At 37.7% G+C, this 25,169-nt stretch overlaps 1 protein-coding gene across 2 annotated transcripts; it reads right to left on the minus strand.

The window, feature by feature from the left end:
* Window positions 1-4,704: 4,704 nt before the first annotated feature.
* fam204a (family with sequence similarity 204 member A) lies at window positions 4,705-24,012 on the minus strand. Of its 2 annotated transcripts, none has more exons than XM_044215293.1 (7): window positions 23,602-24,012; window positions 23,241-23,325; window positions 22,947-22,977; window positions 22,146-22,251; window positions 20,419-20,508; window positions 7,244-7,353; window positions 4,705-7,042 (listed from the first exon to the last, which is right to left on the minus strand). In XM_044215293.1, the coding sequence occupies exons 1-7, from the start codon at window positions 23,851-23,853 to the stop codon at window positions 6,991-6,993; spliced, it is 726 nt and encodes a 241-aa protein (XP_044071228.1). In that variant the 5' UTR covers window positions 23,854-24,012; the 3' UTR covers window positions 4,705-6,990. The 2 variants fall into 2 exon arrangements, with proteins under 2 accessions (XP_044071228.1, XP_044071229.1); XM_044215294.1 differs by having other exon boundaries at window positions 4,789-7,042; window positions 22,146-22,248.
* Window positions 24,013-25,169: the final 1,157 nt, after the last annotated feature.

A 25,169-nucleotide genomic window follows, 5' to 3' on the forward strand; every position in this document is an offset into this window, starting at 1 on the left:
ATTTGAAATTGACCTCTTAAAGGAATAGTTTAGACATTTTGGGAAATACACTTATTTGCTTTCTTGAGCAAATAGAGGTGGTTAGCTTAGCTGCGCATTAAGACTGGAAGCAGGAGAAACAACTAGTCTGACTGGTCAAAGGTTCCCAGCACCACTAAGACTAATTAATCAACAGTGACTGTCTGGAGTCTTGTCGTCACCGTGAAGCAACCAGCGGAAACTCCAGGAAATCACAGCAACCGGCCAAGAAATAATCCAGCACATAACCCTCTGTAAAACCGCAACTCGCTATTTTTATACTTGGTTTTTGAACGGATTAAACAAATGAGATATAACGTGTAAAATTAACGAGCTTCAGGATTTTGTTACTGTAAAAGACAGCCAGGTTAGTTATTTGCTCCTGCTTCCAGTTGTTTTGCAAAGCTTAGCTAACATATTTAGTGTACAGATTTCGAGAGTGGTGTCGATATTCTCGTCTAACTCTCTGCAAGAACGCAAATAAGCATACTTACCAAAATGTTGAACTATTCTTTGAAACTATGCTGGACCTGTATATTGCTTTGGCTTAACATCCAAATCCAAACTTTTATTTTAGTGTTATTCTGTTTAGTTTTTTCAAGGTGCATTTTCTTTCCAGCTTGATATTTTTAGCTTCTCAAACTGAGACAAAGAAAATGACAGCTTGATGGTCTTCTCTTCAGCTACTGAAAGCTATTCTCTTTATTATGTTCAACCTCCCAGGTTCTCTGCAACTCTGTCATCTTCTCCTGACCACTGTTATAATTAAGACTGTTTTTTGCCCCTGCCCATTTCAAAATATTTAAGATAAACGAATCATATGAAGCCTCTCACATGACAAAAGTATACTATAAAAGTATAATTTTACTTTCTACATTGTTCACTCTGTTACACTTAAATCTAATAAGTCACGACTTAGACTTGTCTTGGAATAAAAAAGAAGTTGTTGCTGTCATGGCCGAGCAGTTTCTATCTAAAGTAAACTCTGAGGACTGAGCCCGAGATAAGAGAGCACCACATCACCCTGTGGTGTTAATGATCGTCCGCTGTTACAACACAAAGACAGTCAAGTAGCAGATAGAGCACTGAAATAATTTAAGCAGTGCTAAGTGGTCTATTGTCATTCAAATGATAAATTATGCTTGGCAGATGTTTTAGAGTCACTTTTACAAAGCGTTGCTATTGTTTGTGTCAAGACAAGGTTTTAAGGAGTCGGAATAGAGGGAATTACTTGGGAGAGTTTGGAGTTTCTTGGGGTTTGGACACAAATTGGTTCCCTGCTCATCGGGCCTGCCCTGACTGTTAGACAACCCTCCAGCATGGCAACAGTGCTTACAAAGGACTGCACAGCTCAGTCAACAGTGTGTGAATGAAGATTTGGAGTCAACATGGAAGCTTACATCAGTGTTAAAGCTATAAGATAATGGAAAGTGATCAGGTGACAATTTTATTCACATTCAAAGAAAAAAATGTTTTTGCCAATTTGTAATGTTGCAACCCTTGTAATGTTCTTAACCCTTAGATACATAGGTGGGTCAAACATTATCGTTACCCTACATTTGATACATGTAAACATTATCTGTGTTTTTTATTTCATACAAATTACTGTCAGTAAATAGATAGCTGTGTTACATACTGTTTACACATTGTTTACAATGGTTGTTAAAGCGTATCTGCTATTACAGAATATCACATTAGCCTACTTTACAGCTAACTCACATAACTGTAGAGTAGTTGTTGCAAATGTAGCTTTGTAGCTTAGCTAGGTTAGATTTAGAATTTGATATCTCAAATGAAGGCAGCGCAGGCTATCACTAAATGATCACAGTGTTTCCTCAGCTTCAGGAGCATGTCAGACTACACATGAGGAAATAACACGACCCAACCACAGGAGAGAACCAAACAGGCTCAAGTGAAAAGTAAAAGTGACCATAAAGTAAACAACTGTGTAAAGTACAGTGTACCCGTGTGCAATGATCACAGCCAGAAACAGGTAGTTTGTCTAAAATGCAAATGTGTCTCAGTCTTTTCTTTCACAATGGGTTCAAAATGACAAATAAACATTACAAATCTTCAATAATTCAACATATTTATTAACAAAAACTATTGATTATAATGTGGGTCATTTTTGACCAACTTGACCAACAGAGGAGTGACCTAAGCATGTAAGTGTTAATTCAGTGTAGTTTGAACTGCCACTGTCTTGTTGCAGTATAACTACAGTATTACCAGTATTAATTGATCAATAACAAGTCTGGAGCAGTTTCTTCCCCCTTCTAATCAAGCCAGTGTTTGTAATTACCTGCTCTACAGTAGGTGAATGTTCTTCACAGGAACTCAGCAATAAATTACCACACAAGCCAGACTTACTGAGGTCTTTCCTGGGACAAATCAAGGTAATGCTAATTACACCATTAAATTCATTTGCTCAATGTAAATTCCCCCCGGCTGCTCTAGATCATGCTGTGTCCATTCTTAAGATACAATGAAATTTCAGGTCCATGTCTGTGGACATAAAGCCAGGTCAGTGGAAGTTAAAAGGGGAGGTCTTAAATGAACACATGTTCATTGTTAAATACAGACTCCAAAAAATATTTAACATCTTAATATATCCCCATATACTGCACAACTTAACCTGGTTGGCCACATAAATGATATTCTCTCCTCTCTCTTCAGGTACTTGGCACTGCTTAAGATGTCATTACCTCAGTTGGGCCTGTTAAGTTCCATAAAGAAAAATGAAATATTCATTAACTTGGTTAATAATTCATTCAGATAAAATGCAGTATGTGGTTTGCAGAGTGAAGATGAATGCATAATGAGTGCATGCTCAGCATATTTGTGCTTGGGAATGTTTTTATTTCGCGATAGCAAAAGAAGAAATTAATTGAAAGTTCATTTTTATTTTTTTTGTTCTATAAGTTATGCTAAATGATAAAATAGATGCTTTCCAAGCAGTTTCAAACTAAGAAACAATTAGGAGAGTGTATAAGAAACCCATACTACAGTATGGGTTTTAATTACGGAGGAAGTGCATTTAAACAGTCTTTATCAATTTGTAAATGTTAGCTTGACCTAATTCCCACAGTTTGAGGGAACTGTGTAAAGCACTTTGTACTTTGCTGCCTGAAAATTGGAACCATAACCTCTGCTTATCATGTGACAAAAGCCTGCAGAGTGAAACAGTATACTCATAATTTCATATGAAGTTTTGTCATTACTAAAAATATCCAATTGCTGTTCCAGATGTCACATCATAAGTCTTCTGACTCTCCCGTCCAGAAACAGCAGTGTGCGCACCTTGCTTCAGTTAACAGTGGAGTGGTAAAGTGTTCCCACACCGCCACACTGCAGTGTAAACACTGCTCATCCAAACACTGTCAAACTAATTTCCTCACACCACAGAGGTTCCTTTTGGCTGTCGGATAAATCAATTCTTTCTCTAATTATCAATTGTAACACCCATTATCATTGGAAGACTGTAGCGCTGAATAAATGGCATGTCTTTTCTGTTATAATTCTGTGCATCTTGACAAACATGACCCATTAAACAACCCTGTGGCCTTTTTCAAGAGCAATGATTACACTAATTAAAACTGCAAAACATCTGAGAGGGCTACAGACCTGCCAGAATTAAACAGGTCATTACATCAGCCAAGGAATATGGAACATCCACACTGCCTGTCGCTCCCACAATATGTTACTTTGAGAAGAAGGGAACAAATATACCTCTTGTGTACTGAAACATGCTCATAATTTACATGATATCACATGCGAAAAGTAACATTTTGGGTTTTTTTTCCTACGGTGGCCCTGAGATACAAAACACAACAATATTGGACAAAACATGACATGTTTCACAATTTGGTAATGATGTTGGTAATGAAACATTAAATGGTTTGGTAATGTGTTCTGAAATGTTGTTTCCTGAAAAGTTTTCTAAAATGTGTTTTCTCTATTGTTGTGCTTTCATAAATGTTATTGTGTTTCCTGTAATGTTGCTTTATCAAACGTTGTTGTGTTTTGCCCCTCAAGGCCACCGTACTGTTGTTTTCCAATGGGAACAAGTGAAATTTACTCCGGTACCATTATGAAGGTAAAATCAAAGATATGCTATAACAAAGATAACGCATTACAGGCACCACCAATGCTATGAAATGGTATATACTTCCTGTCTCCTAAGCAGGCGTGGTCGTCTCTCCCCAGTTAAATAATAATAAATATAATAGTATTATTAAGCAACTAAACACAAGTTTTATTTCAGTTTTAACTTTTAATTAATGGCGTCACGTATAAGTCTAGATTTCAGTTATCCGGTGGGAAAGCGACGTTGGGCAGCACTGCAGTGAAACCAGACCGAAGGTTAGAGAACAGAATGTTGACAGATCTCGCGAGAGTGTGTGGTTGAGACAGAGACAGGTCTCGATCAAAGTTAATTTTCTCCTGATTTGTCAGAATGTTCGGAAGATATGCGACTTGTGAAAAATGGGTCCGATATTTACTTTGGTGACTTTGGGGCGAAACAATGTCATAATCTGTGCTCACGTTCACTTCTCCCATTGGACTGAATAGACTCAGGACCGGCCGCTAATCTCCTAAAGGGGCGGTGGTGAAACCCACGTGACAGATACAGGAAATGGCTCTCAAGTGAGCCCTCTCCCTTCTAAACCGTCTCTGCTTCAGATATTTAATATTGATTGAAACCTTTATTTACACAGGGAAAACTCAATGAAAGTGTAACAAGTTGTACTTAAACAATAAAACACAACATTGCAGTAAACCTTTTATCAAAAAACTTGAACCATACACAAGCAAAGCACCATTACCATGTCTGATCTACTCTTTGCGTTAGGTGTTTTGAACATTGCTTTTATCAGCTGCATCTCGGAGATCTCTCCTTTGAGTTAATCCTCTTCTAGCCGGCGATAGCAGCAAGTGATAGTGCTGATGTCTTGTTACCAGCAACACATGTTCCCTTTCAGACAACAGCAGCTTTCCAACCATTTAATGGGATTGTTGTTGTTGTTTTTTCTTTACCCCCACAAACACTTTTCCTAGAAGTGGTTCGACATGTTCCCAAGGAATTTGTCTCAGCGTTTCACAACACATCAGCCTAGGTCAGGGGCTAAGATTGGCCTCTGGTAACAGACTATTGAAAACAGCTCCTCAACATGACGAGAGGGGAAAGTGGATTTTCCAGCTTAAAAGGAGAATCATCTCTGCTCAAGGCATTATCCTGTGTTCCAAGAGATTAATAAAGTGAGATGCTATTGATACGGTGCCGCGCTGCTCTTGGATCAGCGCTGGTCACGTTCACTGACAACTACCGTACTAGCTTTAAAAAATGGCTATGGCTTTTACATATGGAAAACATATTCACGGATGCTTTTTGCCTTTTGTTTTTAAATGTTCTTGCAAATTCCTCCACTGAGATGATAAATGTAATACCGAATAAAACCTTCTTGAAAAGTTCTTATTGCTGAGAAGTTGTGCAATATATCTGAAATATGCAAAACACCTGCATCCAGAAATTCCCTGTAAATAAAACAGACTATTAAACCAGTACGTTGTTATGCAAACGTAAGGCCCTAAAATCCGTAATTTTTGTCCTGTTAATAAAGCATCTCTGATGTTTCCTCACTCCTCAGTCCAGATATATTTTCATCAAATATGAAGAAATCCCATGTCGTACTTTGATGTGCTTAACACAGTTTAAACGCGCGTCTCATTACAGAGATAATTAATAGTTTAATTAGCACCAATTCTCACCAACTGACAGCTTCTCAGACACACAGTCATGTGATTCACTTGAATGTAAAATGATACAAAAAGCTTGATTTTTCTAAATTCAGCATGTGTTTTTATACTTGTGTCATATCTAGGTTACTTCAGCTCAGGTGTTTTGTATCATAATTGCCTACAAACTTTTATTTCTGATGTTTAGTTAATTTTTCCTTGTACTGATTCAGCCTACACAGCAAAGCTATGAAAATACTGCTCCTCACCAAAGTGCCCAAATATGTGCAATGCAAACAACTTAGGTAGATTAATTTAGATTCTCATTACCTTGAAGCAAAGCAATCATTTTCTATGGTGGAAAAAAAATATATAAGCGAGCATTATGAATAAAAGTAATTATCATTCTTGTGCTTTTTTGCATGCTGTTTGCAATTAACACTGGAATCTGAATGAGCATTTCAGAAGTGTGAGTAGCTGCGGAGGCAAATGCTGCAGATCAAAAAAGATCAAAGTAAAAGCGAGAGGAATCGACAGTTTTAGACGAGTTTACAGATGCTGAAGAGAGCTCATCAAACAATGAGCGGCGAGTGTAGGCTTCGAGAAACAGCGCGTGCTTCTTGTTTGGGCTGAGATACAATAGCATGTCTCCCAGCATGGGTGAGGGCCAACAGCAAAGCCTCTGTTTCATGTCTCCCCCCCCCCCTGAAAATGTTCACTCAACTTCCAGTTTACAACTGCTCACAACTGTTTACAGCAGCCAAATTTCATTTTCGACACCCAAATCCTATCGCACATTATCCTGTACATTGCATTAGGGCCCTAATCTTTCCTTTCTCTTCCTCGGAAGAAGAAAGGAGCGCCTTCATGATTAACCCACTTTACTGCAATAAATAAACGAATCATCCAGTAATGTACACCAGATTTAATTCGAAGGGGGGGGAAAAAAGGCCAGAACTCTCAAATCACTGAAATGTAATGAAAAATAACAATGCAGACAGCAATGGGCGCCTTAGGAATTAATTTAAATGCTCCATAATTTTTTCTCTCTCTTGTACTCTCTGGATTGGTTTTTCCTCAGCCAACTGCGTGACTTTTCCCCCCTCACACTCTGCTGTTGTGAAGTCTTCAAAATATACAAAGAGAATAAAAAGAAACAGGATCAGTCCGCCATAAAAAACACTACTTTTATCAAATTAACTTTAAAAAAGTCTTTCTCCTTTTCCTCCGCGTTTGTCACATGAAGCCCATGTTGCTTTTGGTTTCCCATCGTTTTTTAGCCTCAAACCTGCAACACAGAAAAACAATAAATTACTGAACCCTTTATGAATACATTTTAGCTGTCAACTTCAATCTCTGCATGAGTAATCATTCAAAGTGCGGCTAATGCAGATTTCAGTAGCTCTGTCTTAACTGTACTTGAGCCCAGAGTGCCACACATGGCAGATATGATGGCAAACATAAACATAAGGACAGAGAGACGTCATACCCCCAGGCTATTTCCTTCTTCCTTTTCTGTGCTGCCCTCAAAGCTTCCTCTTCCTGTTTGCGTTGCACAAAGTCACGGCAATCAGCGGCTTGAGCGATATTCACAGCCAGCTATATAGAGGCAGACACAGGAGAGGCCCATTAGAAAATGGAAATCAGTCTGCGGCAAGACAACGCTTTCTGACTGATGTGTCAGGGTGGCTTCTTGTCGGTATCTCTGCTTCCCTGTGCAGCCCCCTCCACAACAAAGCAAAACCGTTATTGAGCTGAACAGCACATGAATACTGTCCTACTAGCCTAGAATTCAACAAATCTTACAAGACATTAGGACTGGTGATAGGATGTAACTTACAGTGTGACATTTATACCAAAATCAATATGTTAAGCACAACGCAACAAGATGAAGCAGCAGCACAATAATCTGAAAATATAAATAAAACACAGAACAGGTGTTTGAAGAGTAATATCAGGAAATTTTACATGTGTAATGAACATATAATGATGTATTAAATACATATATTTGGCTTTGTTTTAACTGTATCTGGAAAAACTAAGAAGTTTGTTAACCTTTTACTCTCCAACTGCAATAATACCTTTGCAATGATGAACCAATTCTTCTCCTTGAGACATCTGGTGGTTTTACTATGTGTTCAGGTCGAAAACTTTTGAATTGTTCCTATGTCAAAATTAAGTTTCCCGTTTCTGAAACGGACATTAAAGCTGAAATGATTACTTGCTTAGTTTATCGACAGAGACTGTTGATAATTAATTTATCGTTTAAGTCATTAAACGATAAATGGGATAGTTAATGGAATATCTTTGGGTTTTGGACTATTGGTCAGTCAAAACAAGCAATTTGAAGACATCGCCTATGAAAATGTGAGGGGCATTTTTCCTTATTTTCTGACATTTTAGAGACCCAACGATTCATTGAGGAAAACTGTTGGCAGATTAATCGCTAATGAAAACAATCAGTAGTTAAGACTGATATTTCTGAAGCGCTTCTTGTGTTTTTCTTCAAAAATTCAACCCTACAAGCTGTTTATAATCTGCAACAGCCAACATGTTGGAAATATCTCCAGTGAAAAATAAAGGTAAAGAGATACAGTATAAATAACAGAGTTTGCAGTGTTACTGGTGAATATGTGTGTGAGTGTATATCTGCGTGTGTGTTTTGTGTGGGGGGTGAAGTGCCCCATAGCTCCATAAATTACAAGAGCATTGTTTCATTCAAATTATTCAAATCTATTTTGCCTTTTGTTTAAGGTGTTTTAAGAGGAAGTCATATTTAAAGCTCCTGGCTTATAGTCTCTCCTGCACACTGTTTCTTTTTGATTTCTAATTTTTTCCTTGTTTAATGTGCAAATGAAATAATGGAATGAATAAACAATGAGAAACAATGTTCAGCATTTTGCCATTTTTCCTCCGTCTCAAAAACGTAGCAATAGCATTTTTCACTCATCACCAGTGTAAAAGAGACTTTTCTGTTTGGAGTACTGCAGGCAGTCCCTGAAATCAGAAGTGAAGAGAATGACCGTGACTGCAAGAAGCAAACATTCAAATCCCAGGGAAGACGTATGTATTGTGAAGCAGAATAATCCCAATAACCCCAGTCACACAGAAGCACGGGAAACAAAGAGAAAAATCCTGCCTCCTCTGTCACTCCTGAGATAGGTTTATTATTCAAGCAATGGCAAACTTTGATAAACAACTTCACCAAACCTTTGGGTAATTCTCTGTAATATTCAGAGTACAATCAGGGGGGAAAGAAAGTCTTAAGGTAATGAAGAAATGTGCCACCACTGCGCCACTTGGAGAAAAAAAAAAGACCTGCTGGAAAAAAAATGTTTCAATTATAATTAAGTGGGATAAACTTTATTAGAAAGACTGAAACTAAAATATCTCCTAATGCATGCTGGGATTAAGCAGGTCAGAGCGAGCAGGCAGGAAAAATTAAACTCTAAAGGCTTTTTATCACCATATTTCAGGAACCAAGGGTGTAAAATGTTCTAATTTGGGATACATTAAAAGCCATAAAGGTCTTTCAAAAAGATTAATGGTACTTTGCTTGGATTTAAGATAAGGGCTTCGGCTGGCTGCAAGTACTGGGCTCTGGCTGGGCCCTCAAGGCATTCATCTATACAGTCACTGGAAGATTTGTGAAAGCGTCTGCACAGCCTGAAGCATACATACTATGACAGTTCTCCAGTTCTTTGCCATTTTATAGGTTTTAAATTCCTCAAATCATGTTTTCTCCTCTTAAAGAGAGTTATAACGGGTGATTGCTCATACATTCGCAGTAGATTTGTGAGCAGATAAAACCACACTAGGGTTTTCCCTGCTCCTTGTTGGAGTGGTGCAGGTACTAAATGCTTTTGAGTGTGTGCGATGCACGCAGAGATTATAAACCAGACCTTTATTAAATTGTTGACAAATCTGAGAACAGCTCGTGCTCTCTGTGTTTGCATTCTGGGTGCAAATCAAATGAAACTGCATGATGCTAAATGGTTTCATTTGGAGATTTACAGACAGAGATTTTTCTTTTTCTCGACACCAGGATTACCCACATTACCCTGCTCTCCTGTGGGGTTGCATTTGAAATGCAAAAGGTCTTGAAAACACGCCTTCCCAAACATTCCAAAAGCAAAATTAAAACCCACTTCCATGCCCCTCATTTCCCTCTCTTTTAAAATCACAACATAGCATTTACTATATTTAAAGCATTAAAGGTCTTTAATTTTTTTTCCTTTTTTTTTTATCAGTTTAGTCTACAATCCCTGATTGTCTTTACTGGGGCTCAACATTAATGTCAACCAAGTTACCTAGGAGACAGAACAGATCAAAGAGACAAAAAAAAAAAGCTCAAATGTCTGATTAATCAAGCCTGCAAACAGCTTATTTCTTTTAGCCTGCATGCAAGTATGAAAATGAGATTCCGAGAGCAGTACATTGTGCAGATTTGTTCATTCTTATCTGAACAAAGCCAGCGGCAGCTTATTTCATGGATCACTGGCACTGTCAGCGCTGTGGCGCCGAGCAGGTGACGGCTCCTCTTTCTGCAGCGAGAACAAAATTAGCAAAAAGTCGGCACAAATTAGCCTCTCATATTTTCAGTAATATGACATTATTTTTCATTTACTTTTTTGATCCACTTTTCAGGATTTTTCCCCCTCCCCTTGCGTGCATCTTAGTGCCAAATCCTTTCACATCAGAGGCTGGTGAAAAATAAGAATGAAAGTACAAAGCTGGAATAAAAGCAGGCGACAGGAAACCTCCTGCATTTTTTGTTTATGTGGCTGCTAAAAGGCAATTCTTCCCACTCCATCATATATTAATCACATATTAATATACAATTAAGTGTCCATCACAGCCATGTTTCTGTGCCTTGTGTCTCTTTCTTGTGTGGCCTGGGCACAGCCCTGTTAAAAACAAGGTTTATTCAGAGGATTAATACTCTGACCTTTGGAAGATTTGAGGGCAAAAAAAATCATCATGCACAATGCTGGCACGGCAGCAGCAGCAGCTTAAGGCCACTAGGAGGGTTAAGTCAATAGTACCGTTTTCTGTTCATTCATGTTTGGGTCGTCATGGAGATACAAGTGGAGACCCAAACATGGGGCCTCAATCCAAAAAAAGAAAAAGAAAACTGCATTGCTGCTGCATAAGCCATAGATAACATAAACCAAGTCTATCTTAAGAACAGTTTCACACTCTGTTTTCATTTGTGCGTTTGTTCGATTGCATCATTTCTGAGGTGTTTGATAAATCAAAGAAGCATTAGGAAGCCTTGATGAGCAGTGCAGGGTTTGCAATAACACTGTGGCAATTAAACAGCAAGTGCAAAAAGACAATAGCTGAATGAAAGATGAGAAAAATACATCTCCATGTGGATAAAGTGTTAAAGCTCCTATTAACAATAAGAAATAAATGATGGCTTTAAGGAAAAAATGGCCTTAAACCCATTCATAAATTTCCTATCCAGGAAGCCTCTTCCAATTAAAACGTGTGAGAGGTGGATTAACAAGGGCTATATGGCTTTGCCTCACTAAATCACCTCCCCGAGCTGCTCTGCTGCATTTGACGTGTAAACGATTAATGACCAGCCTAATTCCCTTATCACACTACCTTAATGCCTAAATAATGTGGCCTTAGTCAACTTTGGAAAGCAGGGCTATATAAGAAAGGAATGAATATCAGATTAGGCAGCTCGTGTGTTATTTCAGCATAATTTCTTAGAACTGAGGCGGAGGGGGAAGAAAAATGTGTTGCAAAGCCTCAGTGTTGCAGCAACATGGGGAAGGTCAAAAGATCAAGAGGTCAATCAATACCATCCATATCGCATTAAAAAGGAAGGAATACAAAGTGTCATTCAGTTAGTTCATTTTGACATTTCGAAAAGTAAAGTAATAGACTGGAGTAAACACAGAGAATGCAAATCAACCAGAATTTCACATCTTGCATAAGACAATAGATAGAAGTGATAGAGCATCACTTGGTGTGAACATACAGACCTTAAGGGTTCAAAAATCTTAATCTTAATCTATTAATATCAAAATTGTTGCTGATCGTAGTGGCGGAGGAAACATTAAGAGTCTTTACTTAAGTCAAAGTAGCAAAACCACACTGTTACAAGTAAAAGTCCTGCATTGAAAATGTTATTTAACTAAACATACATACAAGTATTATTAGCAAATTATAGTTATAGTAAAGAATCAAAAGTACTCAATGCATAAAAATGGCCCCTGTGAGTGTCATACTATTATATATTGTATCATTAGATTTACGAGTATTGACGATAATCATAATATTTAAAAATGAAATATTGATATTGTGTTAATAATACACATATGATAATATTGTGTAAATAATCAGCGACTCTTAAATAATTTCCGTTTCTTTCCGTTCTCGCTTTGTCATAGTAGGTGGAAGTAATGCACCTTAACGCTGGTTGCCACCCACCATAAAACTGGTTTTTAGCTAGTTTTTAGCTAGCTAACTTTTTTCAGATTTTCTATAGATATTGTGATAATATAATAATCGTGAATTCTTTTGGCAATGATAATCGTGTAGTGAAAATCTGATATCGTGACAGCCCTAATTAGATTATTCTTCCTGATGCATGATTGTGTAAGCAGCATTTTAGTGTTGGTTTACGTGGAGCTCATTTTTAACTATTTTATATAGGGTTAAAACTAATGATTATTTTTATTACTGATTAATCCACAAATTGTTTTCTTGATTAATTGTTTGCTCTGTAAATGTCAAATTGTGAGAAAGCCCATTTCAATTCCCCAGAGCCAAAAGTGGCTTCTTTTAATTGCTTGTTTTGTCCAACCAATAGTCCAACCCCAACATTATTCAGTTTACTGTAATTTAAGACAAAGAAAAGGAGCAAATCAAAATTTCTGAGAAATTGCTATATTCCCACACTGTTTCTCTCAAAAGTTTATCAGTCTTTCATGGGGCAGCCTCATAAGAGCGTTTTGTAATCTTGCCTCCTCTTTGACAAACAGAATTACATGGCAAGCAAAAAGAAAGCCACTCCGGGGAAGGCACAGTAGAACAGCCATGCCTGTTTTTCTCTTCTAGTAATCTGATGCTAGATACACATGACATGTCATCTTTAGGGAGTAGACAAAAAAAAAAAAAAGAAAATCTCTGAAAGTTCGCCTGCGTTGTGCACATTCCATTATCTTGCCTCTTCTGAGTAGGGTAGGCTTATTAGCAAGCTTTGAACTCACACTTACAATAATATGCCATCAACAGTTTTATAAGCTAATTAGAAAAAAACAGTTTAATTAATGAGTGACTGGCAATAAAATGGCAATCATGAAAAAAGAAACCGAGGGTGCTAAGCTTCCACTACCACCAATTAAGGCCTAATTACAAACAAATTATATATGTGTTTTGCTGTGGGCTTTAATTTTAAAAAATGGCTTTAATTAAAAGAGAAAACATGCTAATTAATTAAACAGCACACAAATCTACATTGAAAAGTATGCTTTGTCTATCAAGTAATTAATGAAATACAATAATCCAAATGAGATTCCCAGGCATTTGATAAAAGCTTAGTACCCATTTCAAAATTAATGGGCGAAAATTTAATGTGAGTCATCCAGAGATACAATAAAAGTTCATTCAGTGATAAATTGCTTATGCTGAAGGAAAAATTAACAAAGAGGAGAGTTTCCCTAAACTCTCCGCGAGGTGGCCTGGGGGGGCTAGCAGGGGAGACAGAGTCAGCCTCCTACTCTGATGTGGGGCGGGGAAAGTCAGAATCTGATAAAGCCCACTTTCCACAAAAGCGCTGCTCATTAATTTTTTGATTACAAACACGGGGCATGGCAGGGAGAAGGTGGTGAGAAGAAAAAAGGTGTTAAATAACATGAATATCATGAAACACTCTTAGTTCAGCCCTTTGTTTCAACTAAGCCACCATGTCTCCTCCGACAAAATGCTTCGCCACCTTTGTTTCACAGCATTTAAGCGAGGCTTTCCAAAGGGTAGATTTCAAGGACAGTGGGGCTTTTCCTTTCAGCTGCTGCTTCTATTGAAATTCGAGCTGGAACATAATGAGGGATATTATAACCATCCGCAGGTTCAAACATTACAGAAACCATAAATGGCTCGAGTTAATACATATTCATATGGTTAATTATTGTATATTAAGTGATCCAACTATTAGGAGGGAACACTTTGACAAAAATTTAGTTGAGCCAGAGGAATTCAGGCAATCAGCTAACGATCCAACACAGCACAGGCACTGACAGACCAGTAATAGTATGCACAGCATTAATGCAGTATGATTCTATACAGAAATATACTATTTAGTCACCATTTCTTTCTGCGAAAAATGGCAGAAACAACTGGGTAAGAGACAAAAAATGTCTTCCTGCCTATTACGATCTGACAGACAAACATTGTGTTCCTCAGAAATGATGACTGACATTGTCAAGACTTCTCACCACAAAGTTTTTTGAGTCAGAGTTTGCAGAGAAAAATAAAACTCATGTAAGATGTTGCTGTGCTGAAGTGTAAGCCAGACATCTTAAACAGGTTTCTCTGAGTAGGTGCTTATGACATTTATACAGTACGTGCCAATTCAAAAAACATGTTATAATGACAAATTCACAGTTCATGTAAACATATGCAAACCAATATGCTGCATTTTCACAGCACTTTGGACAGAAGTGGACATTATAGGCCCCAGTGTATATTAACTTTATTTCCCTTCAGTGTGTTCTTGTATCTCAATAGTGAATGCATCACTACAATTACATACAAAGAGAGTAGTGTTCTTAAGTCAGTCAGTCATTTTGTTCTGTTGTATGTAAATGTAATAACCAGGTTACATTAAGCTTCTACTCTTTTAGAAACTTGACCAGTATGTCTGCTTTTGTTTAGTTTACTGTAGCTGTGTATGATGTGTGGCATCACAACATTTTATCCCATTCACTTTTAGTTTTCACCATGTATGCAAACTATTACCTGCATGCATGATGAGATAGCAATCTAATTATGGGGTCCAAAAGTGTAGTAGAAGAAGAGGTAAACTGTTTCATTCATAACACCTGTGAAAACTACTGGACTGGATATTAAAGGTTAGTGTAAACAGTTGAATGAATGAACCTGAATGAGACCTGAACTGGATTACAGCTAGTGACTGGGTTATTGGATAAAAATGTGAAACTTGAATTAATCTGGATAAAGGTCCATTTCTAACTGACTTGAGTCTGCTGTGGGAAGGACTGCACAGGCACGGTTGACACTTTGTAGCATTTACACCTCCAACTAGATAAGAAAGTGATCCTTATATTATAAAACGGTTTGATCAGTTCAACACCAGGTATGTCTGAAATATACTGATCCTACTGATCCTCCATAGTGCCTACCTCTTATTTTCTGTACAGACTGAAAAGAAAAACTGCCTTTTAGAACATACAGTGGTGTGAAAAAGTGTTTGCCCCCTTCCTGATTTCTTATTTTTTTGCATGTTTGTCACACTTAAATGTTTCAGATCATCAAACTAATTTAAATATTAGTCAAAGATAACACAAGTAAACACAAAATGCAGTTTTTAAATGAAGGTTGTTATTATTAAGGGAAAACAAAATCCAAACCTACATGGCCCTGTGTGAAAAAGTCATTGCCCCCTAAACCTAATAACTGGTTGGGCCACCCTTAGCAGCAACAACTGCAATCAAAATTAGTCTTTTACAGCGCTGTGGAGGAATTTTGGCCCACTCATCTTTGTAGAATTGTTGTAACACATTGCCACATTGCAGGGTTTTCGAGTATGCTTTAAAACTGCCTTTTTAAGGTCATGCCACAGCATTTCAATAGGATTCAGGTCAGGACTTTGACTAGGCCACTACTGATCGCAGTTGTTGCTGCATTAAAAACTGCATTTTGTGTTTACTTGTGTTATCTTTGACTAATATTTAAATTTGTTTGATGATCTCAAAAATTTAAGTGTGACAAACATGCAAAAAAAATAAGAAATAAGGAGGGAAGTATGCTGTATATGCTTCTTTGTGTGTGGTGCCATTTGCAGGCCTGCTCCTTTCCTGTTGGTTCAGGAGAGGCCAGAAGCCATGCAACTACTTTTTAGTTTTCATATTCTTTAGCTCCTGGAAGTCATGAAATGGACTTGACACCCCCTATTGTGAGAGCCTAAGAGAGTTTCTGTTTTGAAGTGGTAATGCCACTCTAATAGCTGTGATGAGTGCTATGGGGGAACTGTAAGCTCTAACATGGTGTGACAGTCTTTTGTGGTGAAATATACCCACTTACTATATATAACGTACAGCTCCTGACTATATCAAAAGACCTCAGTGGCTTTGTTTTATAAAGAGAAAAAAGAGCGAGGGAGTAATTATTTGTTGCGAGGATGATGTTGTTTGAAATACTACACCTTAACGCTGGTTGCCACCCACCATAAAACTAGCTTTTAGTTTGTAGATATGAATGGAATCATATATCTAGGAGCAGTCACATGTGGAGTTCCACAAGGATCAATCTTAGGACCCTTACTCTTCCTAATTTATGTAAATTATATGATTAAATGATATTAAATCTTCAGTTGATTGTGAGTGTTTTCTGTATGCTGACGAATTGGTTTTGTTAGTTCAAAATGTGTCTGTGACTGTCAAAATTGAGTACATTTCATTATGAGTAAGTAAGTAAGATTGCCAATGGGGTTCAGTATTTAACAGCAAGTCATGTGTGCAAATGCCTAAATGGCCTGGCACCCATAAATGACTATAAATCCCATAAATGACTATTTATGGGAGTTTGATAGTAAAAATTCAGCCATAACGTATAGATATTTTTCTTTTGAATCTAAATCCTAAAGTTTGGAACAGTTTAGCGGATAACATGAGAAACCCGGAATCTATTACAGTTTTTAAAAACTTTTGGTGTTGTAAAAATAGGAAGAAGAGATATGTACTTGTGTCTTATGTGTACGTTGTTTATAACAGAATGAAACCAAACCAAACCAACTGGAAACAATACATTACAAATTTTCCTGTAGGTCACACTACACTTTAGATGACATAGGAAGCCCCACTGTGCTTTGTAGTACTGATGAGTTATCAGCTTTTTGCACTGGCTCATTTACCAGGAACAGCTGCAAAATCAATCTGTCAAATATGAACTGCTGGAGCCATTTATACTATACAGTATGTCAGTCACTCCACGTTATGCTAATCACTGAATAAATTAGCCCATATGCAACTTGCAGCAGTGTAAAATAATGTGCAGTAATCAAAGGATGGAAACCTAGTCTTCTTAATTTGAGGACTTGCACCTTTTAATCTACTGAACTACGACTACTTTAGAGGCGAGAAGCTTTTAACATTATTTTGTGTCTTTTAGGGCTTGTGAAAAGAAATCTAAACATGCTGAGAAGGATCAACAGACATCTTTATGAAAAAAGAAACCCTATCTGCACAGTTTAAAGGAATACATTAGGGAGCTTTGTCTAAGCAATGTCGACATAAATAATATTTTGTTACTTAAAAGGGGATGTGATTTCTTTGCGCCATCTTTGTGGGCGTTAATACGTTCACTTAAAAACAGAGCATGTCTTCATGAATTCACCTAAAACAAAGCCTTACAGCCTTAGGAAATATTTAAAAACTGTAATGAGAATAAAAAACCTCAACCTGCAATATCCGAGCAGCAAGTCTCAGAAGTTTGACAGATGAAAGAACACATATCTCAGAATTTGTAAGGAGCCTTCAAAACAGGTTTTTACCAAATTGTTTTAATGTTCAGATTAAAAGAAGAAAGTAGAGCAAATGGAAATCATTAATTGATTTGAGGGAGCTCACAACAGCAGAAACAAACATTTTCGTCTTATAAAAGGGGGGATTCTGACAGCAAGCTCTCTATCTTCCTTCCATTTCCCTTTGCTTTGAGGAGATAAGTGGGAAACCGTTAGATTGAGGATGAAAATACACTGAAACATTGTCATCCAACATGTACCAGCGTTTTCTTTACAAAACAATGCCTAGAGGGACAAACAGGCCTCCTTAGTTCCTCATAGCTGTCAGAATGCTTTTGCATTTTTTGCGAAGAAAACCTGTTCCTATTCTTCCAGTGAAAAGCCTGCCACAATCATGTCTTGGTGTTATGACCGTAAACAAATTAAACATCTAAGCCATTCCGTACCAAATGAGACACTCAATTATAACCTTGAAATTGATTCTGGCCACAGTGGGGATTATTGATCCTCTAAATGTTTGTCACAGTCCTCCTGTCAAAAATGAACAGGAGCGCTGTAAACAAACATGTTGGTCTTAATGCTATCTGCATTACAGGCTGCATCGTTTAAGATATAATATAATCCTTTCTAACTGATTCTGAATCGCTCAAACTTTTTGGCTTTTAGCTGCCACTCCTCTTCATTTTTCCCATATATTCAGCACTGCCTTTCTTTGTATTCAAAAGTGAATGATAAAGAACTTTACATCACCTGGGTTTTGGGGATTTCAAAATGGTCAATTCACTATACTCTCGTGAAACTAAACAATGAGTTGTGGCTGCCAGACTGCTGTCACGTCCCATCACGGTTCTGGCAAGACACGAGGCAGGTGCCAGGGAGGCGAGAACCTCGGCTCAGGCTAAAAACCAATCCACCAGCGCTCTAAGAGGCTTTCAGCGCAGGTGCCACTCACAAGAGCTTTCATTTAACTCCACCATATTTGACCACTCTGCTAGCAGTTAAGATGGGAATATGAAAGGGCTCTGAAGGCAGACTAATGTCTATTACACACTGGAGATACCGGAGCCACGCATGTAATGGCGATTCACTGAATAGTACAACTGCTTTTTTTCATTTTTAAACACAGACCCTTGTTTTTGGAGCCTTCTTATTCATTCAAGAGGGTGAGGTTTTCCAGGAAAAGATTTACTGAGAATATAAAACTTTTTTTTCCTTTTTTTTTTTAAATAGCAGGAATAAAATGTGATGCAAACACACATTCTGTACTCCTGTTTACAGTTTGTGGTGTCATTTCCTGCTGAAAATCATCTTTTTGGCTGACACATCTATTTGGGCTCCCTGGTTCTGGAAGAAAATATCCCATTAATTTTTCCCATTGAAAATATGACGTGATTTGAGCACTTTTACGGCTTGGATGGGCTTGAAACCCACCTGGTTTAATCATCAGTACAAAAGTCAAAAACTATGTCTGAAATATCTGGTTCTTTGATAAGAAGTCAAAGGTACATAAGCACCTGGACATAAAAAATATTTAGTGACATGAGTGTGGTATTTATTTTCTCATCTAACTCTCTGACTTCCAGAAACTAAAGAATATGATAAATAAAAAGTAGTCGCATGCTACTGGCCTATTAGAGTGGCATTACCACTTCAAAACAGAAACTCTCTTAGGCTGTCACAATAGGGGGTGTCAAGTCCATTTCATGACTTCCAGGAGCTAAAGAATATGAAAACTAAAACGTATTTGCATGGCTTCTGGCATCTCCTGAACCAACAGGAAAGAAGCAGGCCTGCAAATGGCAACACACACAAAGAAGCATATATGTTCTAAAAGGCAGTTTTTCTTTTTAGTCTATACAGTAGAGAGAGAGAGAGCTAGGCACTATGGAGGATCAGTATATTTCAGACATACCTGGTGTTGAACTGATTAGACAGGTTTAATATAAGGATCACTTTCTTATCTAGTTGGTGGTGTAAACTATTCTTTTAAATCAATTAAATTTTGATTCTGGGTCAATTCATCAACTGTAGCACTGTGTTTTGTTCACAACAACGAAACATTTTGAATTCGCTACAACTCTCTTCTTCTTCACTCTTCTCCATAGCATCGGCGACAGAGGCTTATGGGTATTGTAGTATTTAGAGCTGTCCGCCATGCTAAATTAACGGACAAAATAGGATTTCTTGGAAACTGAGTTTACCATAACATAAACCTATAGTATAGGATTAGTACATTATACAGGAAACTCCCGTTGAGAAAATTTGGGGATATTATTAGAATTAAAATTTGCAATGGCAATTCAGAGTAGAAAAAAATATTTTCTGACCCAGCAGCCCTGCCTTCTTTGTAACTCAATGCTGACAATGAAATCTGAGCCCACAGTGATATACATGTTTGTGTTGCTACTATTACAAATTAGCTTATGGGATGCTATATGCAACATGCATCATGAAACAAAGAAGTTTAACTTTGATGCTCAACGTAGAGCAATTCTCCCAGTGGAGAAGTAACACGGCAGCTGTATGTCTTTTTAACCACAATTATATGTGTGTGTGGGCTACATTTTATGCTAAATTGGTTTCAAACCACTTGATCCTTGATGCCTGCCAAGGCGGTTAGTTACAAAACTTCAGGCACTGCATTTAGGGACATGTACACTTCAAAGGTATGAAACTCTTACCTGGAGAATGATTTAACAGTTGGCTTGAAAGCAATGTACCCTTCATTAAAAAGCAGAGCCAAAAGTCCTTTAGACACTGCAGCACTTCAAAACTAAGGGGAGGGCTTTCCATTAACTCAATGGAAAAGGGCTGCAGGACTGAATGGTGGGTGTCTGCGTGTGTTTTTGTTCCTCTATGTCTTTGCAGCAGAAATGGCCACGGATCCATTAGCCTGATTTGTCACAGCAGGAGCACCCCAAAGATCTCTTATCAGCACAACGTACCTCTCGAGTGGCGAGTCTGTCGCTCATCTCCTCCGCCTTTGCAATGTCCCCTTCAGCTATGGCCCTCTCTATGCTCTTTTCTAGGCCGGACTGCAGAAGAGAGGAAAAAAATTCTGATTTCTTTTTTTTTTTTTTTGAAATAGGGGTAGAGAGAAAAAAAAATCAAAGAGTAACTTCTAAAGTCCCCAGGGCCTTATTTTTAATATGATTGCCATTACTACAAATATGTAGATTTCCCTTCACAAATGAAAACCTTTTTGATTGGATATTAGTGGGGAAATCTTAGAAATGCTACAGGAGATTACCAAACATAAATGTGACTCTTTAATTACACATTTCCATTACAGGCCTAAGCAGAGAAGGGTGCAGAGAAGCCCCTGGTTATTGATGGCAAGGCAGTTTTGCTGTGATGAGCCTATCTGAGGAAGCGGAGCACCAGATTTCTTCAGCCCCCAAAATTTCATCATGCAAAAAAAAAAAAAAAAAAAAAAAAAAAAAAAAAACACTGAAAGAGGCTGTAATTATTAATGTGTCTCCTCTGATGTATTGTTTGAGGATCTTGACTCAATTGTAAAAGTATAGGGACAATACCATCAGGCTTAAAAACACAGAATTAGTAAAACAATTTTCTCTGTAACTCTAGTTGCTTGGTCTTGAATTTACTTTATATAGTTTATTATTCTACATATAAACTGAAGCTGACACTGATACAGCCTAACTTGTGATCTCAATTATCGTCTATTGTATCACACAAACAAAACTGAAAGTGACAGACCATCATCCTTTGTGACATGAAATGTGTTTTTGGGCTTGTTGAAGAAATGCTGTTACCAGATGAATTAATCACATCGGGCTGCTATGACAGCTTTTTCCTCAAATGTGACATGGCAGAAATAAAAAAAAATATATATATTAATTACAAGGAACTGCATTCAAGTGATGAAGGAGCCCCTCATTATGTTGATGTGACAAGTTCTGTTTCATTCAGCATGTTAATCATTTCTTTTTTACTTTCATAGTTGCCCTATTCAAAATGAGGCTAAAATCAGCAAAAACTCAATTTTATGCTGCTCTGAGATAAATTAAGCACAAAATACTCCAAAATAATCATTAAAAGGATTTCAAATTGAAATGAGAGTTCCCATTCACTGGGTCAGCTATAATGTTCATCAAGCTTGCAAATATTTTGCTTCATAGGCAATTTGCAAGCCTTTGCATAAAATGTTCATTCATCTGTAAGTGCAGAAATGTATCTGAATGAAAGAAAGTCAAGTTACAATTTCTTCAATGATGAATTGCACAGCAGAGGTTCATGCCCATTTATTATCCAAACATTAATTTAATTTTAACATTTTATTTTAATTTAATGTTCTAGCTGCAATCACAGAGGCTGTATCAGGTACTCTAACCCTCTCTTCTTTTGTCAAGCAAAATTTAAATTTTCTTGTAGAAGAAAACCCTACATTTGACTTTAATCTCAACCGCACAAGAAAGGAGATTCATCCTAATCTTATCACTAAATGTAGCCAAACATAATCCTCAATATTCATCTCAGTGTCAGGCTGAGGTACCATAAAGATTCTTCTAATCCATATGTCATATCGCATAAAACAATGAGGGGATACAGTGGCACTGAAACACAAAGGATGGGAAGGTGTTACTAACAGCTACGACTGACACAGTATTAAACCTCAGCAGATAAGTTGGAAGGCAGGAGTCTTTGTTACCTTCGGAGGGGGTTTGGAACATGCAGGGGGGTGAAATCGATCATTTACACCAAAATACTGCTTAAGCTCATCCCAGTGCTTCTCCAGCTCCTCCTGACGCTCTCTGCTGACAGAGAAAATGTGTGTGAATGTTCATTACATGTAGACCAGCACTTTGAAAAGGCAGACTATCACTGTGCGTCCGACAACTGGACTCTATTTCAATCACTATGCTGAAATCAGATCCATGTGTCTAGATGAGTGTCTATCATGCAGCGTGGTAACATCATTAGCACTGGTAAAATATATATGGTATAATGTTTGCACATTCTGTCTCGTCAGACTTCCCTCAGCACAATACAGCTATGATGCTACACTGGTTGAACAAAACTTGCTGGCATATAGATGATTTAGCAAAAAAATTCCTTAACTATAAAGTATCCCTGTTTCTTGCATGTTTACTACAAATGACATACAGTATACTGCCATTTTCCTAACCATACATAGTTTTTTTTCTATCTTACGGGCAGCCCTTGGATTCTATTCCTGTCAATATGGTATGAGGATCAGCTTGCAGACTTGTAACTTGTCTGTGTTAGATAGTCCGTTTTTTGTTAAAGAATGTTATCATTGCGTGATAGTGCCGTTGGAAATTGGTGTGAATACCGGCATCTGAGATTTCGGAGTTGGCTGCATTCACAAGCTTTTTATTTTGGCTGTCCACACTTTCAGCTACACATGTGCCACAGTTGCATGGGAAGAATTACATTAATCTTTTGTTGCATAAGCTAATTTCCCTGGCTGGACATTATAATTTGGTACCTTGTCTCTGTAGGTTCCTCACTTTCTGTTCCTGTTGAATGACATAACAAACACATTTAAAGGTTTGTAGGATGCTTTGATACAAATTAGCATCATATAAACAGAAGTCTTCAAGTATAACAGGTGTGCCAATAAGGTGTTGTGTTATATACAGTATTAAGAGGGTGGCGTAAAGTTCTAATATTGTTAAGAGTGACTTTTATTTCTTTTTTTGCTCTCCTCTCCTCCTAAAGACTGATTTAACATTAACATACAGTATAAAGCATAACATTTGCATTGTATTATCACTGCCACCTTTCTTGTGTCTTCTTCTTTTTCTTCTTCTGGGGACCTTCATTGTCTTCATTTCGTCATTCTTCTTCCGTAGATCCTGGAATTTCTTGAACACACACACACAAACTGAATTCACAAGAGCACCACAACCCTTGACCTACCTCTGCTGTACACATATCATGCTATGAAACACACACAGTCCAACAGGGCCCCAAAAACCTAACATTAATCACATGTTATCTCAAGTTCAAGCAGGGCTGGGGATTCAATAGAAATCGTAACGTTAAATGTCAATATGTGTTTTCTTTACACCACCTACAGCTAGCTTGTACTTCACAGATTGAACGCTAAGTTTAGCTCAAGCCATACCAAATCAACATACTTGCCACATTTCCTGGGATATACCAGGCAGACTGCATATCGGGGAATCACTGTCTGCGTCAATGGCAGCGTGAGTCGACTGTGCCTCCACAACTGAGTCTGTGTTTTCCCCGGCAGATCTCAACTTTTCAGCGGAGCTCTCACACTTCTCACCCTCCCTCTTCTCCTCAACATCATCGTCCTGCTCATCCTCCTCGTCATCTGGACTGAGGTCGTCTTCGGTTAAACCTTTGGGCAGGAGTCCGCTGTACATTCCAAGTCAGTAGTTTATAGTCAGATTATACGGTAATTTATCATTTCACTAGACTAAAAACGGTCAGAAATCGGTAAATTATAGATTTTGATAACAGTTGCTGGAGCTTGCGCTCATTTCCGGGTAAACATTGTGACGTTTGCTGTAGGAAAGCACCGATTGGCTCAAGGCCGTTGAGCACATTATCCAATCAGAATTGTACTTACAAAGGCTGAGCAGCGGCGCAAGAGGACGACACCAAAGCGAGAAAAGCGTTTAACAGTTAAGAGTTTAATGTTTTTTTGTTTTTTATTGAGTAAACTTATCTGTTATAGTGACATTTGCAGCCCAGAATGTACACATGAAATACATTTAAAGAGTTATAGCAGTCTAAGCTAGTCTTAGCAGTAAAGTCAAGAGCAGGCTGTTGTTGAGCATTTCTAATTGAGGTGAACCAGGCTACTGACAGGTCCGTGAATTACCAAGAATCATTCAAATGTTAACCTGTATTTGTGTCATGTTCTCGGCGAGATAAGCTTCCTTCTATGACCAGTGGTTCGCAATTTGCTCAAAGTGCTTTGGGCATTACATTATTATTATTAGAATGATTAGCATGCAAATCTTGTATAGCCCCTGGCACTGGCACAGGCACATCTACCCTTAAATTGCTCTTTCACACCCATTCACATTAGGCTTTCTTTTGGTGGCATCTTATTGCAAAGCCAATAATCTGCATAAATTATAGCCTGTATTTTGTGTGCCATAAGAATGTAGAATAAAGAGACCTATAACACCAATGTATATATAAAAAGGTCAATAGCCAGGCTCATGTAGGCTGAACACTGTAGGCTATTTGGAAAGGAAAGAAGTTTCTGGAAGAAATTATTTCAGGTAAACCAGCAGTGTGGTTTAGGACTGGCTGGGAATTGTGTGAAATTATTTTATACTGGTTCGATACTGATAGCCTACCTGATTTCGGTGCCGCCACCAAAACAATACTTTTTTGGATAACTTTCTGTTTTTTGATGACATTTAACAAAAGAGGCCAAACTCCACAAATGTTAGCTATACATAAACTTGCCTGAATAAAATACAGTCTAAAATTGGCAAAATTATGATTTGAAGCAGATGGTGCTGAAACAACTGCCCAATTGCAAGATTAATCCATGGAAAGAAAATTAATTGACAACAGTTTTGATGACTGAGTAATCATGTAGTTCAGTAAAAATGTCAAACATTCTTCCAGCTTCTCAAGTGTTAGTATTTGCTTCTTTTCTCTGCTTTCATTGTAAATGAAAAAATACACAGAATTCATTTTAAATTCTCTTTGGGTTTTG

This window comes from Siniperca chuatsi, linkage group LG11 (assembly GCF_020085105.1).
Source record: "Siniperca chuatsi isolate FFG_IHB_CAS linkage group LG11, ASM2008510v1, whole genome shotgun sequence".
Classification (NCBI taxonomy): Eukaryota; Metazoa; Chordata; class Actinopteri; order Centrarchiformes; family Sinipercidae; genus Siniperca; species Siniperca chuatsi.

Bases quoted from the DNA above. Each gene is read 5' to 3' on its own strand.
- fam204a (XM_044215293.1), bottom strand. From the start codon at position 23,853: ATGTACAGCGGACTCCTGCCCAAAGGTTTAACCGAAGACGACCTCAGT. The intron at 23,326-23,601 runs GTATGTTGATTT...TGTGTGTTCAAG, and splicing joins TATCCCAGGAAATGTGGCAA to AAATTCCAGGATCTACGGAA. The intron at 22,252-22,946 runs GTACCAAATTAT...TTTCTCTGTCAG, and splicing joins GAGGAACCTACAGAGACAAG to CAGAGAGCGTCAGGAGGAGC.